Raw genomic sequence first — 20,056 nt, 5'->3', positions numbered from 1 at the left:
TGTTATAATTCATTAACTGATTAATAGTAGTCATTTAATCTGTAAAATTCTGTATTTACAAAAACCACAACAAAGCATGCCAGTTAAAAGAAAAGCATATATTACAATACTTGTCGTCGCTCTCTCTCTCAAGTGTTAAGTGTAGTCTTTACTTTTCAGCAATTGTGCCACGGACATCATCAGATCTCCCACTGAACCGTACATAACACCTCATACCGTGTGCAGGTGTGATCTTTACAACACAATCGCATTCAAGGAGAAAAAGGAGTGAAACTGCAAGGTCGCCTATACTTTTCACTGGGCACCGATTCGGATTGGAGTCCACAGTTCCCACTCGGGAGATCTCAGGCAGTCGACAGACCAACAGACGAGTCTGACAGGGAGAGAGGGAGCTGGGCTGTAAACACTAAATACACACACACTCAGGCTATGATGGTGTGGATTCTAGTGCCGGCTGTGACACGGGGTCATCATGACCTTTCACCTTCTATGTGTATGGGAGGGGGGCAGTAATGAGGGCAGAAAAGAGCTTGGCAGGTAAGAGCGAGTAAGAACAATTTTTTTGTTGTTGTTGTTAAAAAACCTTTTCCTTTGTAAGAAAAGACTGATGACTGCTCTTGGTTGTTCCTGTTTGTAAAACATGTCTGGTTCGCTGCAATTATTACAGTAAGACATTCGAGAGCCCATGGCATTATGAGAAGAAACAAAGAAGAAACAAAAGACATTTGGTGGAATGACACTTTGTTCTTTCCCAAGCTTTAAAAACGTTTCACATTCAGAGCAAAAATCAGATGGCAGTTTGCTCACGAGGTTGCAGAAGTCATTTTTCCCGGTGCTGTATAGACAATTTTTCTCACATAGACAAACATTATTTAAAAAAAAACAAACAAAAAAAACAGATGAACTTTCCATAATTGCATAATATTCATCGATGCAAGCATCCTTCACTATAACCTGGATTATTTCTTTTTTTTTCTTCACTACATTCTCAGAGCAGAGCTTTATCATATAACATCCACTCTATTACATATGCTCCATAACACACAAATTGTACTGTCAATATTTACTCTATTATTCAACAGTCAGAAAGTCACCCGGTAGATGCATTCATAATAACTACCCTACTGCTCTCTTTAATGTGTCCAGGACAAAACGCATATCTAACAAAACACAACCCCTGATATGGTTACCGCGATGATGCATTACCTGTCAAACAAATAGACTGAGAAAACATTAAAAAATATATATTTAAAAACGATGTTTAAATCGGTCACCTCTAAGAGAGGTCTGGTCCCAACTGACAAAGTATAGTAAGAGATTACGGATGGCATGGTGGCTTGCTGCAACCTTCATCTACCCTTGATTGCATGTCACATGACTGGAAATTAAGGGCCAAATCATACTGCTGGTGTGAAAATGAAAACAAACCAAGGCTGATTTGCCCGGGACTTTGATTTGAGTAGAAATTTAAGCAAAACTCCCTAATATCTAGGGTCGTGAAAGTCTATAAGCCGACCTACAAATGCTTCAAGTGTGCCACAATTTATATAGAATAATAATCTTTAAAAAACTGCTTTTAATAATCCACTGACACTCGGATTTTGCATGATCTGAAAGTTAGGAAGTTAGTGAAAAAGTGATGTTTATGGTACAACCAGGAGACTAATGAATAAAATTTGAGTAGTACCAATTTTCCTTTCCAGTCATTTCTACTGAAATATATTTCCCAGTGGACAGCCTCGAATGGACAGTCAAGCCCTGTTTGTGGTCAGAGTAGAAGTGTCAAGTGGACTATGATTATACATGCATGATTTCTGATCAAAACATGCCACCATGCAAGTCATTTCTATGCACTGAACGAGCACAATTAGTTACTTATTTATCTGGAACGCAATCTGAGCAAGTCCCTTACAGCCCAAGTCAAAACCCTGATTAACGTGCCCAACCCAATTTGCAGTGTGGAAGTCTATGTATAAAATGTCTTTCTTTTTTTTCTTTTTTTTTTTTTAAATGTAAGTATAACAAAGAGATGATGAAAAGACTTAGCGACATGGGCCAAACGTTTCTTTTTACCTTCATTTTTGTTTCTTAAATAAGATGCACATATAATTCATCTCACATAACCCTTGCATAATTTTCTGGTTTGTCATGTTCCTCAGCTTCCCCTCTCATTTCAGTCCACTCTACCGCAATCTGTTCATTTCTGGTCAATGTTCCAGAGATTTTCCCTGTACCGAGTGGGGAGTATTCCCGCTGGATTTCGGCAGTGGTTATAAGGGGCAAATCTGTAGCAGAGGAATGCTTAACTCCATAGAGATTGGTGCATAATTGGTGGTCCCTAACATAGATATCTGTCTTGGGCCTTTTATGGGTGTTTTTTAGTTGCTGTGTAGAGCTGTAAAATCTTGGTCGCTGAGTACAGAGGCCACACAGGAAGCTCAATAGGGTTCGATTTGGTCGTAATCAAAGTGGTAAGAAACCAAGCTGCTTTCTCTGCACTGGCGCATCTGTAATGTCTGTAAACAACTTTTTTTTTTCCACTTTTCTCAGTTTCATTGAAAATGATTTTTCTTTACATTTGTTAGAGTCGTGAGTTTGAGTCTCATCACAATTGTGTCTTGTTTTGGCTATAACCAATGGCATAGTTCTAACACTTTGATTCCTTGATGTCTTTTTGGTTTTTGCCTTTGCTTTCGCTTTCATCCAGTTTTTCTTTCTCGGGTTTGGTCACGCTGTCGTAGGAGGGCAGTGAGGCAGTGGAGGGCGTATCCTCCTTCTTCTCTTGGTTGGTCCCTCCGTTCTCCAGCTTCCCGCTGCTTAGGAGCCGCTTGCAAATGAAGCCTCGACGTATAAGGTGGGCGCGGTAAGCGCGCTGGATGACCGAAGCAGACATGTGCTCCTGCTTGCGCCGCAACGTAGTGGTGATGGGCTCGAAGGATATCTTGGAAGGATTGGCGGCAATGAAGCGCTCTTCCATCTGCTGCCGCATCATGTCCAGGTCACCACTGTCACCCAGAACACGCTTGGTAAAGGCGAACAGGATGTCCAGGCAGTGAATTCGGTCTCCACTCACCATGGGCAAGTCCATGGCAATGAGTTCTATCGTGTTGGGCTTAGGCACCCTTAGGGGATGTTCAAGAGTGTCAGCAAAGTCACTGAGCTTTGCGAACGTGATAAACTGCGAAGCTGTAGGATCGAACTTCTCCCAGATCTCATAGAAGGACTCAAAGTCATCTTCGCACAGCGGATCAGCACTCTCTTCTGTTGCCACACTAAAGTTTTCCAGGATAATGGCAATGTACATATTTACCACGATCAGAAAAGACACAATAATGTACATGACAAAGAAGAAAATGCCCACGGAAGGATTGCCACAGTTGCCCTTTACCGAGGTACCCGGGTTCTCCTTGTCAGGATCACAGTCTGGTGGGTAGTTGAGGATAGGAGCCAATAGGCCATCCCACCCTGCAGAGGTGGTGATCATAAACAGAATGATCATGCTGTTTCCAAACGTCTCAAAGTTGTACATGTCATCGATTCCAGATTCCCGTTTAACGTAGGCAAAGTTAGACATGCCGAAGATGGAGAAGATGAACATGACCAGGAAGAGCAGCAAGCCGATGTTGAAGAGAGCTGGCAGTGACATCATCAAGGCAAACAGTAATGTCCGGATGCCTTTGGCGCCTTTGATCAGACGCAGGATACGACCAATTCTTGCCAAACGAATAACCCTAAACAGGGTCGGTGACACAAAGTACTTCTCAATCAAGTCAGCCAAGAACATCCCTATTTTAAGACACAAAGTGGAAAAATAAAAATTAGCAGGCGAAATAGGGTTACACAATCATATACATACCTTACAAAATCAAGACAGACTTACCGACTATAGAAAGAATGACCACAACACAATCAAACACATTCCAACCATTGGTGAAATAGTAGTGACGCAGAGCGAAGAGCTTGAGCACGAATTCAGAAGTGAAGACCACAATGAAGATGAAGTTCACCCAGTACAGTATATTTTCTGTCTCCGTTGACTGATCATCTGTTTCCACCATCATAGTCACCATGTTCAGACAGATGAGGATCATGATAGAGATGTCAAAGACCTGCTGCGTCACAAAATCGAACACCATTCCTTGGATCTTGTTCTAAAGGGCGGATATTAAACCATATTTAAGTCAAGATTAGTTCTAAGACCTACCTCCACTGTTCCACACATGCATGGTTGTGTATGGGTGTATACTACCTGAGGTCTAGGTATGGGCTTTTGTGGTTTCTTTGAGCCAAGTTTCTTCATTGCATTGTAGTATTTCTTCTGTTCTTCTGTCATGAAGATATCCTGACCTCCAAAGTATAGGAAGAAACAATCTTTGGTTACAACCAATATAACGATTGAGAGAATGACACTGTACAAACAACAAACACTCGAATGATTCCAAAATGAAGATGGAGAGGAGCCTTATCTTTTTCTTTTGCTGGTTGAAATTGTCGATGATGACACCAATAAACAGGTTGAGGGTGAAAAACGAGCCGAAAATAATAAAGATGACAAAGTAAAGGTACATATAGATGTTGTCTTCATACACGGGCTGGTCTTCCACCTGAGATCATACACCAGAAATAAAAGAATTAGCACTAAATTCTACAATGCTCATCAAAAATAGGTAACAATATTTCTATTCATACCCTTCGGGAATCAACGGCTGCATACATAATGTCCATCCAACCTTTGAAAGTAGCCTTTGGTTAAAAAAAGAAAATACAAACCCATTAAACACGTGTTAGCATTGCCACCTCACAAGCCCAGGATCATTGGTTTGATCTCCCACTTATTTTAATGCTTATGTCTCTGTTACTTATGTTCTTCTTGTGTATTAATCGGTTTCCTCTGGTTTTTCCATCCCCCCCCCACCCCCCCACTTCTCAAAAACAGACCAGTAGGTGTCTTGGCTGTACTAAATTGCCCCCAAGTCCTCCCTGAGAAGGACTGGTGTCCCAGCTTGGATGTCCCAGCTTGGTCAAGTGTTTCCAAGATATCTTCTAAATCCCAGACCAAGATAAAGCACTCATATACAATGAATTAATGTCCACATACAGTAGGACACTGACCAACACCAAAGCTAAATTATGCATAGATAAAGAGATATATTGTAATGGTCCAATCTTCAACCAAACCTTGTCACATAACAACAAACATAAAAATGTAATTGTGTCAGGAACAAGGACGCTTACCACTTGCAGCAGAGCCAGATAGCCGGCACCTACGTTGTCAAAATTGATCTTGACGTTTTTCCAGCGCACCCCAGAGATGTTGGCGTTGATGAGCTCGTAGCATTGCGTCTTGTTGTTCACTTCGTCGGGAGGAAAGTATTCCTCAGACGTTTCGTTAAAGCAGTAGTAATACTTCCCCGCGAACAGGTTGACACCCATGATACTAAAAATCAGCCAAAAGATGAGGCAAACCAGCAACACATTCATAATGGAAGGGATGGCACCCACCAAGGCGTTGACTACAACCTAGAGCGAGAGTGGAACAGACAATGTAGTGCTGCGTGAGAAACCAGAAATTGTGCATATATATACATACATACTCATCACAGTAACTACCAGCTATGAACAAACATATATAATGCAGCGTCATATTTGTATGGCCTAATATAGTCTTTTTCAGGTATAATAGAATTTTAAGTTTAATAAAAGGCAAAAGGCCATATTCATTATAACTCTTTCATGCATAATGTCTGTAGTCCTTTTAAGGCAGGGCTTTTGTATACTCTTGTATACTTAATACTTTTCTTCCTACACGAGCTCACAGGTGCCTATGATTGCCTAATGCTGCTGTGATTGACAGGGGAGAGTGTAATGCCTGTCCTCCCACCCAGAAAGCATGGTTAATTTAGCTTCCTGGCTACAGATGCTATGTACTCACCAGTATCCAAAATTAAAGCCAGGTTTTAGGAGTTTCTTTAAAAACTGTGTGCAAGTGTACCTAGAGAAACTAATGCTATTTTGCATGTAAAGGGTGGTTACACAAAATATTGATTTGACTGGATTACTTTTATGTTCATATCCTTTCTGTTTTGTTAATTCATAATTTTTTTTTACGATAAACACTTCTATTTTTAAAAGCATTCTTATTTTACAGCTTTAAAACCTTTGCACAGAACTATAATTTTTAATAATATTTACTATTATTATTATTATTATTATTAATATTATTATTATCATTGCTATTTATTGCTTAACACAAATTCTATTCAGAAAAAGTAAAATTAAAGCAATAAAAACATTTATGCATGAAAGGGTTTCCATTAATTTAGTCTTTAGGCAAAACAGAACTATGGCACTACAGGCGGTTTTAATCAAGACCTCTAAATTAAGGTTAAAAACCTTAGAATTAGAACTATCATCATTCAAAATATGTAACATGCCATACAGATAGGCAGCGCAAACCCAACAAACCCAGCAAACCATAACAGAACCTGTCCCTCCACCCACAAGCAAGCAAAACAGAACTACACTGATCACATCAAACCCCCTCTTCCCCTGGGCTTTCCCCAATCCCCATCCTCCCTCAGCCCTGTTCAGGATCCCATCCACCAGTGATTAGCGAGGAGCCGTGGACGCTTGCACGTTGTGTTAGGCTGGCTGAGCCGCGGCTCTGGGGCAGGCAGCTGAGCATGCATGTTTTTCACGGATTCCACAGTCCAGCCATATTCCCTCCTTACACACTAGTTTAATACTGTGGAATGATAGGATTCTCCTAGCAAATATGGGGCTGATAATTAGGATAATTTAAGGAAAAAGAAATGCTTTTCTTGTCCTTCCCTTTGATCCAATTCTGTTTTTAGGATAAGATACCCTTGTTCGTCCCACAGTGGGGGAATTTTCTCAGCACATATGCAGCTCTATGATATATATATATATATATATATATATATATATATATATATATATATATATATATATATATATATATATATATATATTATAAAATGTTACATGACCATGACAAAAACTAATTATTTGCACAGTAATTTACATGAATTAAAATACTAAATAAAAGCCCAACCCCATTTAAAGTTATTTGTCAGGAGAATCAATGTTGTCTTTCAAATTAGCGTACATTTAAATGTCACAGACACCGCAAATTTTCATGACATTCAACACATATAAAAGTGAGGGAAAATGGCTTTCAAAAGTGCATAATGTGCATTGGCAATTGAACTGGACATGCGTGTTACATGGCATCATTGTGCAAACTCAAACACTGTTAAAATCAATAAATAAATGAATCAGGAGAGGCACCAGCACAGAGAGATTTACATAGATGTATAAACACAAGAGCGAACGGAGTTACTATCAGAGTGATTGGCCATTAGGGATCTGTGCTGCATCTGGGCGGGGCTTAAGATTATCCAGAACCCAGATCAAACTTTCCAAATTGCTTTATATAAATTTCATTATGTATGCATTTATTTTTTAGTAATGACCAAGTAGGTATTTTTAAAACTTGTAATTTCTTTCCTCTCTGCGCTGCTGTCTCCTTATCAAGTCATTTATTCATTTTTAACTTTTTTAAAATGTTTTTGTTCAGTAAAAACAAAATATCATTTCATTTCAATGAACAAAGACTAATATAAACGTATAAGATAACGTATTCAGTTACTTATTATTCGTTCTATTACTAAATAAAATAACCTATCTATTTCGACCTGATCAAAACTGGATTATCATAGGGACAATGCAGTTTTACAAGTTTTAGAAACATGACATTTTTATATTCCACCCAAAAATGACACGCTTACTAGGCCAATAATCATATATTAGATTAAAAGACATGAAGGAAATAACCCCGAAAGACAAACAAAAAAATCATAAGAAGAATAAATACATTGCAAAAAAAAAAAAAAACGTTTTGGAAAAGATTTTCCTTAATCGATCAACATTTAAACAGCAGCAGAGGCCTGTGAAATCCATGCATAATGATCTTTATTGTATAATCTGTCATTTTTGGGTCATTTGATCATTCTGTAGAGAGGACACAAGTTTTGCCCAGAGTGAAATGGATGTATTTTTTTGTCACAGTGATTGTGATATTTGGCTGTAAGTTTTATACATCTCTCTGCTCTAGTGGGTCCAGTCTCCCAGTTTCAGCATTTCTAACAGGAATCATCGTGCCATGTCCTAAGAGTGCCATGCTGTGAATAAAACCACTTACTGCCAGCAGGCTGCCTGGTCAATTTCCTAAGCTTCTGTTTTGACTGTAAATGTTGTCCTAATACACTAAAACTTTTATAATGTGCAATGATCTTGAGACATGTCATTCTGTCTATTTTCCAACTTAAGCAGTGGCACAGACTGCTGGGTTAACCTCCAATGTCCAAAACGAGCATGATTGAGGACCTCAAAACCAAAAGGTCAGAGAACATTTTTGAATTTGACATTCTTACAGTTCACAGAAGCTTAGCAAATCTCCTCCTCTCACACCCACACTGCTGTGTGTGTGAGGCTCTCTTATTTTCAGTCCCATGAGCAGATCCTGGACAAGTGAAAGAGAGGTGAGGCGCGACTCCAGCAGGTTGGACAGGGTGAGATGGACAGGACAGGACAAGGGAGTGAGGGAAGGGAGGAGGGGGATGGGGGCTGGTAGGGAAAGAAGGGTAGAGGATGGGGAACTGGGTAAGAGGTGAGAGATTAGAAAGGCAACAGAAGCTTAAGGCAACCAGTCCAGGGGTAAGAGAGGAGGGACTGAAAGCGACAACAACCAGGCACCACCGTTCACAACCACCAAAACAGGGATGACTGCTGAGAATGCTCAGCTTTACACCTACTCTTACTACAGACTAACTGCAAGAGTTAATTGGGAGTCACTCTAAAACCTAGCACTTGGCTATGTGCACTACGGTGTGACAGTAGCGATGACTCCATTGTGTAAAGGAGTCGTTCGCTTGGAAGTGGCTCTGTGCGATATTGTATGGGGCAGGCGGAGGTGAGAGTTCAGCGATCCAGTGGATCTGTGCTGCTGGTTGTTCTCTGATAGATGCAGAAGGAGTCAGTGAGAGAAAGGGAATGATGGAGGGACGGAGGCTCTCCATTAAAAGCAAAGGTTGGGAAAATCAGGCCAAAGTAGCAGCCAATTGATCGAAGCGTGTCTCGATTTAAAAAAATAACCTGTACATTTTTTTTCTTCTAAATAATAAAGGCTTTTTTTTTTTTTTTTTTAACAAATGCATCTTATTAGAATTTGCAATGATGCAGCTTTGAGAAGTCTTTGCTTTATCAGAATGTTGTAAAATCTTGATTAGGTCTTATATCACAGCATTGTTGGATTCTCTACTTTGTTTAGTCAAAAGGTGTTAATTTTTTAGAACGTCCTGCAGGTTTATATTAATGCGCTTGTTTTAATTGTCACAACCTGTGTATTTATAATAATCACTGCTGAAGCTCTGTCTGATACTTAAAAATCTTAAAGACATTTCTCAGTAACATCTAAACTGCTTGTCGTATAACCTGAGAAACACAACAGAGAGGCTGGCAAAGAGTGGGAACGGCTATTTATAGCTCCTACTGACCTTTTGTAGACACGTGACCACCATGACGCCAGTCACAACAGCGAACAGCAGAAGCACCATTAACCGTCATTAGGCTACTAAGTGTTTTCCTAAATAATTATCTTTGAGGTGCATTTCAAAGACAAAATATTAACAGAAAGATTACTTGAAGATTACCTGCTTTGCTAACAGATTGCCTCATGCTTTCTCACACAGATAAAAGAGTAACCTAGCGATTAATAGTTTCTGTTCTGCTGATTATTTTTATACGCAGTCTCAGACTTTATTTGTGAAAATGGATAAAAAAAGTAATTGGCATATTAATTTGCAGAAATTTGATTTTTTTATCATAACGTGATTAAATCAGACGGTGTAGAAGTATGTGATTCTTCCTGGATTTGGTGGCATTTGCTAGCATTAGCGTTAGCTCATTAAGTGCTTCTGTTGCATATAAGAAGATGCTATGGCCTATGCTGTAAATAAAATGATGTGCAGGCAACATTTCCTATTACTGACAATTTAAGCTTTTTAAGTAGTAGCTAATTAACTGTTCTGGGACTGAATCCCACATGGCGTAAAATGAAAAGTTAGTGCACTATGTAGGGTGTGCATTCCACATAGTGCCCTTGTTGAGGGGTTAGAAAGGGATTTGGGATTGAGCCTCAGAACAGCTAACAGCCAAACATAGACGATTCACAGGCAATTCAGAACGACTTAGAAAAAATAACAAACCAGACGCTGTGTGGTTTAAGATGAGGATGTGTTTTCTTGCTAAGAGTGCTTCCATGACTGATATTGAATGAAGGATGTGGCACTACTGTAACATCTGGTAAGCAACATCCCTGTCGTTGTCCATAAGCGCAAGGGGCCACGGTGGACAGAAGTCCCGTTAATATTGTAAGTGTTAAGACACAAATAACTTAGAAATTTTTTTTTTAATGTGTGGACAAACTGCTGTGGTATAAGAGCAATAAAACACTTTAGAACTGTTATTGGACCATAATTAACATCTGGGTGGTAACTGTAATTTCTCTTCACATAGCCATCCCAGGTGTTGATTACTTTCCTATAACAGCAGACAGCCATATTTTATTACTCAATTAGAGAATTACCTAAAAAAAATCAACGGAACACAAGGGAATTCCACTAAAACCAAAAAATACTTGTGTTCTAAAGATTATTCCAGCTGCATCATAACTCAAACATTGACATATCTGGTAAACAATGAAAGAAATTATTCATTATGTATGAAAAGACTGCTTATTTTCATCTTTTCTTTTTTTTTCTTTTTCTTTTAGAATGATCCCCCTGGTATGACTTTGGCGTTGTTGCTGTTTTCTTTTGCTGTTTTTTTTTTTTTTTTTTTGATCAGCTCTAGCATGCTGTAATTGTTGAATGGGCATGCAGGATCAGCTCTATAGCTTTTCTTACCCTCATCCCTTCAAAACGGGACAATGCTCTGAGAGGTCTCAGGGCCCTGAGTGTCCTGAGTGATTTAATGGGCCCTATTTCGGAGTAGCCCAGCGCATTAGCTATAAGGCTGACTATAGACACCTACACAGAAACAGAGAAGCAAAAAAGGATCCAGACTGTTAGATGGGCAAAGCTGTCTATGGACGAGATGGTCCTAGAGCTGCTTGAATGTTGCTTTACACACATATATAAACGTACTTGGATGGGTATATACATACATAATAATGTTTTATACATGTATATATCCTTGAGAGAGAAAGAGAGAGAGAGAGAGAGAGAAAGAGAGAGAAAGAGTGTCACGTTTAGGGTTATAAGTGTGTAGAGATTTAGAGGCAGCAGTCACGCCCCTGGATTTTGATCTGTTAGTTTTAGGAGGTCGGTGAATCTTGCGAGCTTCTTTTTTTACCTGTGAAGAAACTGACGGTTGAAGAGAAAACGTGATAAAATGACATTAGACTCAAATTAAAAGAAAAAAAAAGAAGTAGAAAAAAGGCAGAGACATGACGCTGATTAGGGGGACCTTGGGTAGGGGGTTTTGGCACAAAGGAGACAATTTGAAACGGAAACAAAATGAAATCCCCAACAGATTGCAAGAACCTTACCCTTGCCCTTCTAACATTGTGTCTCCTTGTCGATCTCGGCTGTGGCATAAAATCCCAAACAATTTAAGACAGACACATACTAATGGCACCTAAGAGAAAGAATACAGGTAAACATGTACATGTTTAACATGTATGTCAGGTTTGCAGTCACATCGATCTCACATAGAGTTCACAGAGACTCGAAATACAGTACCATAGAGACAGATACAATAGAACATAATGGGAAGAGGTAGATTAAGGGAGATCACCTTACTAGACAACACTGAACGGACAAGATCACACTGCAGAAACCAAAGCCCTGTGAGTCTTGATGCACTATCCAAAAGGAAGCACATACGCACACTTACAGTAGAAAAGCGTGGTAACGTTGTTGTGCTAGTATGCATAATTATTGCACATTGGTCATCTCGACTACGATGAACATCTACTCTATATATATATATATATATAAAATAAAGTGTAAAACTGATCAATTAAAAGGCTAATTAAAGAAATTCCAATGTGCATGGATAGCCACTATACTGTAGGTATAAACGGGGCTTGAGTTTCTGTGTAAAGGAATACGAACATATCTGAGCACCTCCAATAAATCACTGACAGAGACTTGGTAAAAAACACAGCAAAAAATACACAACACTCAAGCTGACCAATTTACAGACGGGGTTATAACAAAGGTGAAAGCTTTATCCCGAATGTACCACTATAAATATTACAGGACGCATGACAGCTAGTGAGCACACTCATATCATTTGCTATACTGGAGGTGTTACAGCTTATTGTCCGGGGCTCTGGGACTGGATTAGTTTTACGATATCTCTAAAGTAAATTCAGCTCGTGATCTAATCTACGTGGATGTTCGTCAAACTCAGTCTTGCCTGTACAGTACATTTGTGCTACAATGTTTTTTCCTGAATTTAATAATCCTCTATGTGCTGAATAAATGAATGACCTGTATTATACAGTATGAGTTACAGCAAGGAAAAAACAATCTGAGTTGCACAAAGTCTCCAAGACTGGAAGCTGTTTTTCCACCAGCGGAAACGTTCAAATAACTACACTGAAGCGAGTCCGAAATCTCCGTCAGAGGACCAGGAATAGTCCATAAAGCTTTCACCTTCATCTAAAGGTTGGATCTTTGCAGGTACTGTAACTGTCACCTTTAGCTTGAGCCAATGGAAGGCCCGTGTATGGTGGGCCAGGCGAGCTGGCACCAAGGATCCTCATGTGCCAGTGATATCGCTCTGCAAGGCAAGGTCAATGAGATGTGTGGTGAAGACAGGAAACTGAAGCGTAAACTAACATAAAAAAAAAAGCAATGACATCCTAATGTAATCCAAATCTATTTCCAATGACCCATGATCCATAAAACCAACTACTTTATGTTAAAAAAAAAAAAAAACTCCATCCTAAAACGAATTAAAATGATTTAGATCTGGTTTTATAGCTAATTTGTTGGCTGGTGTTGTTATATTTTCATTATTTCTGTGAAGATCATTCTGGGGTCAATGCTAAGGCATTTAGCAGTTAGCAGTCAGCAGGCTCAAGCTTAAGGGATAATGGACAGGTTTCAGATTTTTTCCCCAGTATCACTAATTAGAAATTCAGTAAAGAAGTGGCAACAAAAAAACCCAGAGAAATCAAAGTTGCAATGCAGAATGCAATGCAGTTATACAACACGACACAATGCAGCTATATAACCCACTCGTTATGGCACAGACTTTACAGACTTTAGCGAGCTGCTAATTAAAGATCTGATTTGGTTAAGCAGAAAGAAGAAATGAGGAAGGTAGACAGCTAGACAGACTAAAGTCCTGCTGCATCGCTCTCTTTACATACAGTACAGATGACGGAAAGACTAAATCCCATGCCAAGACTATCAGCTGGTGGTCAAACAGCATTGATGGCAATGCAAAAAAATTGTTAACCAAAGTAAAAATAGATCAACATGTAACCTGAAAGAGGTTCACTCACTCACTCACTCATCTTTTATACCGCTTTATCCTGTATTCAGGGTCACGGGGACCTGGAGCCTATCCCAGGAGGCTTAGGGCATGAGGCAGGGTACACCCTGGATTTGGGAACGCCAATTCGCTAACCTGAATATTTTTGGACTGTGGGAGGAAACCCAAAAGTCTGAAAGGAAGAAGTCTGAAAGAAGTTCATACTAAAAAAAAAAAAAAAAAAAAAAATCGTAATACAAAAAATACAAAAAATTGTATGGTAAATCTTGGAGATTAATATGCACGTTGTTCAGGATGGAGTTTTCTGTCACTTTTAATAATCATATGAGTTCATTACACCTTCCCCTGTCCCAAGATTTTTTTGATCTTTTATTTCATGTTTTTAGATATAAGTGAAGCAAAGCGTCTGCTCTAGTAAATGATACCATGATAAGATGGAGAAATTTTAAAAATGTTCATATTACAATTTAAACTAAAAAAGCATAAATGTGAGCAAATTAAGACAACAGCAAGAACAAAAGGTTAATAAATGCAATGAGGAATGAGGCATATCTGATTGACAGGAAAAGAAGGTTTGATGCAGGTAAAAACATAGAGTATGGGACACAATGGTGGGCTTTTGTTAGAGCTTCGCTGAGCCGGTTGTATAAAAAAAAAACCACACAGTATGACCCAGCCGTGGAACAGATGGGACACGAAGCAGAACCAAAGCAGAGCAGTGGCTGATAATTAAGACAGCGTTTGGTATAAACCACCCATCCCCAACATCACCACATTAAATATTCTCATGGGACATAAAATGTGATGGCAAGGTCTGTTTATCCAGCCAGGGAAATCCCTCTGAACTACCCCAAACATCTGCCAGTACTGAAGCTATGGAAGAAGAACTAAAGCACCATATATATTTTTTTTATAAACTGTCTTTATTCTAAGTAGTCACTGTGTTGTGAAGCTACAATTATCATTTTTTTCTGAGCTAGAAGACATCTTCTTAAAAATTTGATTATAATTAAACTGTATAGAACAATGGCTACAAATTTGATTTAATTTCCCAATAAAGGAACAAAAGAACCTAGTCTTCCTCTTGACACTTTATAAGCACTGGTGTGTTAGGTTAAATGACTTATTCAATTGCTCGAATTTAAATCTATCTGCTCCAGCTCTCTGTCCAGACTAAGTCTGAAAGAAAGTGTTGGGAGTGATGGACTCTGCTGAAAGGCACAAGATCAGGAACATGGTCAGAGCACACATTCACACAAACCACACATACAATACAAATACATATACAATATACCGTCGTCATCATACATCTACACACGGGAGAGAGGCACACACGGGTACTATAATACACTCATACAAGAACACATTGTTTCCCTTACTGTGAAGTTTCCCTCCAAGTGCTTTTGATAGAAGTGGAATCGTGGTCTTTGGCTAACATCATTGCAAAACAAACTGAACAGGCTGTAGATAACAAAACACTGGACTAACTTACCATGAGCAGTGTTGCCAAATTGCCTCATCGATCAATGAATCATTAGCAGTGTGATAGATTTCCTAAGATTATCCTTAGAGCAGCAGTCATCAAAGTGTCAACTGCAAGCCTGCAATGTTCTGTCAATAATCTTAGCCGAGTTCCAGTAACATGCAAGTGGTGTTCGTGAATGACTGTGTTTACAGATCCCACAGACAGAAACATCTACTCCACTAGTTGACGACAAGCTATCTTTTACTTGATGAATGTTCACGGAAACCTTGGGCTTCTTTTAAAACGTTTGCACAATTCAAATCTTTTACCACGGATAAGAGTCTCATCACTAAACTGTTTTATGCTTTCATTCAAAAGTCCCGGTTTGACTCGAACACCCCTTGTATATTCAAATTCGATTACATCACATGTACAATAGAGATATTTTTCTTATAATTCAAAAAGCCCACATTGTATAGTTACAAAATGTATAATAAAACCTCTTTTTTTTTATTTTGCACTTGGAGGCTTCTTCACAATGAGGGTCTTATAGGAGATCAATCAAAGAGACATATTAAATAAATACTGCATTAGACAGTACATAGGAATAAATGTGATTTTCATAATAATAAGGAACATTTTAGGGTTTAGCAATGCTTGAATATTCATTATTATTGATCGGCTGGGTTAATTATTCCTGCATCAGATTTTAATTCTCCAACACATGGCTTCAAGGTGTATTTGTTGTTGTTTTTTAATCTGTGAAAAAAGCTCTATGATTGCACAGGAATGTGTAATCCAATCCTTTGTTAACTGCAGGATTTGTGAGCCTTTCAGCAGAGAATTGCTTAAAATGTTCAAGCATTACAGTAGCATACATTTTCATGGTTATGCATGGGTGATGAGGCTGCATGTCTACAGATAAAGCATATTCTCAGCTCAAAGCTACAGTAAGAACAGTGACTCCTGAGAAAGTAACTGATTCACTTGTGTTACACGTCACCTCTGCATACCATTGCATTCTGTAACATTACTTTATAATTTATATAACTTTATCTCATGAAATGACCCAACATAGACACACCTTGCTGACAAAAAAAAAAATCCAGATTATTCTATCGGCATGGCAACAGCAGGAACAGGGAAGATATTCTTGAGAAACTCCTGTGCTAGAACACCTTCATTCTGGCTGTCAGCTCAAAGACAACACAGCAATATTTTCTGCTATTTTAAGCCTCATGGAATGTGACAGGGTATGACACTAGCGTTTTTTAATTAACATTGAGAGCTGATACTTTTATGAAACATAGGCTGCTTTCACAATACATTTCTTTTACCCTCATATCAGCACAAAAGTTTAGCAATTAATAAGCAATACTTTTACAGTCCTTGATACTATTAGCTAACTCACTAGTCTAGTTTTACTTTTACATTAGATTTACTGTATTATTAGTAGTAAATAAGATGAAATAAAGGTTAATTAATCTTTGTTAAGGAGGAGGTTGTTTGCCGTCATTGTATCTTTGGAGACATAAAGACTTTGCAACCCAAAGATATCACCAAAATAGTCAGGCTCTTATAAAACGTTTTCATTTAACGCAATACAAATAATCTCATAAGATCATAAACAAGACATTTTACATTTTTCTTCTTTTCAAGTCAGCCCAAAAAAAATACACATTTGACCAAAAGAAAACATGTAAAAATTTGTTAATATTAAATTTATTGCTATGCATTATATATTGCTATATGATAATATTATTAATATTATATTTAGATAAAATAAATTCTTCTATTTAAAAAAATAGTAAATACATTTTTGGCTGACTATATATATATATACTGCTCAAAGACATATATATTTGACTTGAACATCTCTGACATATGTGTATGCATGGTTCAAGTCAAATTGGGATATATATATATTAGAAATATATGTAAATGTACTGTAAAAGCAGACTATGACGGTAGCAAGAAGAAAAGGTAAGCACTTTCAGTTTAGTTTTCAAAGCAGCCGTGCTAAGAGGAATCATAAATTAATGTTTAAGTGAGATTTAATGTCTATTTATTTTATATTTTACTTAATATGCATGTCTTTTGTAAATGTTATAACTGTTTTATATGCAAAAATATGATTATAGTGTTGGATTTTGAAAATTTGTGATATTGGTAATATTTTGAATGGTTGGAACGGATTATATGCATTTACATTACTACCTATTGGAAAATGAGTTTCGCAATACGAATTTTCAGTTTAACTGAACTGGACTTTGAAGAGGATTAAATTTGCATGCCGTGGTACCACTGTATATCCAAATCTAAGGTTTCAATATGTTGAATTTTTTGTCAATCATAACATTAACACTATATTCAATTAATTTTAGAAAACTAAACGTTGTACTAGCTCTGGATGGATGTGGCCAAGTTTATCATCTGCATATTTATCTAACTTGCACTTGACAAGGTGTGTATGTGTGAAGCCATCATAAAATAACTCTCTCTAATTAACACAAAAGAAACATAGCAACGTAGCACACTTACATCCACAATGAAGAAGTCCAGCCAGCACCAGGCGTTGGTGAAATACTTCACAAAACCATAGGCTACCCATTTTAGCAACATCTCCAGGATGAATATGTAGGTGAACACCCGATCGGCATATTCCAAGATGATCCGAATAGTCTTCCTCTGCTCGATGTAAACATCTTCAAAAGCCTAGATGAATGGCACATGATAGAAATCAAGTCCTAAATGGTTTTGTTCGTCTTATAGTGATGATTCTAAAAAACATCATACTTTTGATCTGACTGGAACATCCATGAAAGAAAAAATTAATTATCACCTCTGTATGTAAGACTAAGCAGGAATGTTACGTAAAGCAACATAAAGCTTTACCTCAGACTGCAACAAAGCACTGACACTGGAGACTCAAAATAAACATTGTCCAGAGAATAAACTGCACTATATTGATGGTAACACTCACCGTTTAAGCCTCTGCTATATACAGTATATTAGTGTGCAAGGTGTTAATATAGAAAGAATATAAACCTTGCAAACAAACTACAGCCGGAGCTGCTCTTCTAGAAAATCAATCAAAACCTTCTGATTAATTCGAATTAAACAGCATTGTGCTATGAGTTTGAAACCAATACAGCTTACAAAGTCTTCTCTACAACGTCCAGGAAGTATCCAGTCATTGTTAATATAATGAGAACAATTTGCATGACACTGATGTAACCTGGTAGCCAAGGATAGTGGACTGGAATGTGCATGCATGCTATTGCATTTAAAATGAGTGAGCGCGTAGAGCAACCAATCTGCATCAAATTTTGCATTAAGTTTGAACATTCCTTTGCGAAAACTGTTCTGATGATTTAGAATGTCTTTGGGGGAGATGCAATGAGGGCAGCTCCAATGAAAGTGTGGCACAAACGCTTTAAAGATGGTCGAGAATCTGTTGATAAGATGAAAGTGATCCATGTTCTGGAAGGCCTGCGACAAGCAGAGCACCTGAGAATTTTGAACGTGTACAGGCTGCGATTACCAAAGACTGACACCAAAGACTGACAGTGCGAGAATTAGAAGCGTAATTAGGAGTTTATTACAGTACATGTAATCCAGATATTTAATGGCTGGATACTTTCCAGACAGACCTTGCATAAGAACAGGGAAGATTTATTGAAACGTTAAAACATTAAAATGCTAACACATTACTTGTGAAACTAACTATCAAAGCAGTTTTGTGAGAAAAATGCAAGATTAGCAACTGTGCTACAATTCTTTTTTGAAATAAAAGCAATGTCAGCTTCCAAAAAGCTCTTGAGTAAAACCTGGCTTCTGAATTGCATTAGTTTCTAATTTGGGCTTCATTACTGGTGCACAGGGGAAAAAAGCCTTGTAGGGACAGAAATAGAACCGCTGTTTGATGAACAGTACAGTCCATTAATCACATGGTAGAGAAGTGTGTGTTTCAGGCTCTGGTGCTCTCTGCAGCCAGTGAGTGAACTTTACCTCATATTAGTGTCTGCATTGCATAATTACACAGAGAAGAAAGACAAATAAATGCAGACCTGCGAATGCCGTCTGGTTATATGTGTGCATGTTCATACTGAGCTGTGACGTTATTACTTTCTGCCAATTTTAATCATTAATAAACTGTAAGTGTCTTCGTGTGTGAACTCACCAAAGCTCCACTACTCAGGAGAATCATGAAGATGATGAGCGTTTCAAACCAGTTGTGCTCCACTATAAGATAGCAGGTCTTGCGGAGGTACCACCAGCTCTTCCCCCAACCCTCGGTGATTGGCACGTCACAGCATTTGTAGCGTGCAATGCAAGCTGAAGATCAAAACCAAACAAGCATTAAAATACACACACATAAATATATATATATATATATATATATATATATATATATATATATACACCAGTCTTAATGTCTACAGTCAAGAGAATTTTACATCCCAATGAACAAAAGACTGCCATCCAAAAATGAAGCCCCTGCTCCAAATTCACAACTTTCAAGGTTGACTAAAGGTGCAATTGACCATATGGACAAAGAAAAAGCCACCTGGAAGAAGGTTTTGAATAGAGGTATGTTTGGAGAAGTAAAGCTGAGGCACTCAGTCCCAAAAACGCTGTACCAGCTACTGTACCGATTTCGTGCCAGGAGAAGTGATCCAACCAGAACTCTGCCAGAAGCTTGTTAATGGCTATCAACAGCTTATCAATGGCTTTTTGTCTGCTAAAGGGAAACTTGCTAAAGGACAATCACCCAAATATTAGGTGTGCCCTATGTACAGTACATGTTTGATCCTGAGTTGATTTTAGGACCCTAAAACTTATACAACAAAATCCCATTATTAAAGACGCATGTTCTACAATTATTCTGCCTCAGACAGAAACATTCATTGCAACCTCAATATGGCCATGCAATTTATGTTCATGTAAAATTCTGTATACTATATATTCTTTCTGTAGATGGATCATAGAATATTT

General features: G+C 38.1%; 1 protein-coding gene across 1 annotated transcript in view; it reads right to left on the bottom strand.

The window, feature by feature from the left end:
• Positions 1 to 2,330: 2,330 nt before the first annotated feature.
• The window catches only part of scn8aa (sodium channel, voltage gated, type VIII, alpha subunit a), a 58,687-nt gene continuing 40,961 nt past the window's right edge, over positions 2,331 to 20,056 (bottom strand). Inside the window, exons 19-27 of the mRNA XM_053481953.1 lie at positions 19,242 to 19,396; positions 17,600 to 17,773; positions 10,989 to 11,111; positions 5,236 to 5,520; positions 4,690 to 4,743; positions 4,467 to 4,604; positions 4,250 to 4,354; positions 3,881 to 4,151; positions 2,331 to 3,786 (exon numbers count right to left, since the gene is read on the bottom strand). Of these exons, the coding sequence (XP_053337928.1) occupies positions 2,648 to 3,786; positions 3,881 to 4,151; positions 4,250 to 4,354; positions 4,467 to 4,604; positions 4,690 to 4,743; positions 5,236 to 5,520; positions 10,989 to 11,111; positions 17,600 to 17,773; positions 19,242 to 19,396 (2,444 nt within the window). The 3' untranslated portion in view covers positions 2,331 to 2,647. The remainder of the gene's footprint in view (positions 3,787 to 3,880; positions 4,152 to 4,249; positions 4,355 to 4,466; positions 4,605 to 4,689; positions 4,744 to 5,235; positions 5,521 to 10,988; positions 11,112 to 17,599; positions 17,774 to 19,241; positions 19,397 to 20,056) is intronic.

The sequence above is a fragment of the Clarias gariepinus genome, chromosome 22 (genome assembly GCF_024256425.1).
Source record: "Clarias gariepinus isolate MV-2021 ecotype Netherlands chromosome 22, CGAR_prim_01v2, whole genome shotgun sequence".
NCBI classification, from domain to species: Eukaryota; Metazoa; Chordata; class Actinopteri; order Siluriformes; family Clariidae; genus Clarias; species Clarias gariepinus.
Note: the sequence above shows the minus strand (reverse complement) of the source record. Positions and strands in the feature narration are given on the sequence as shown.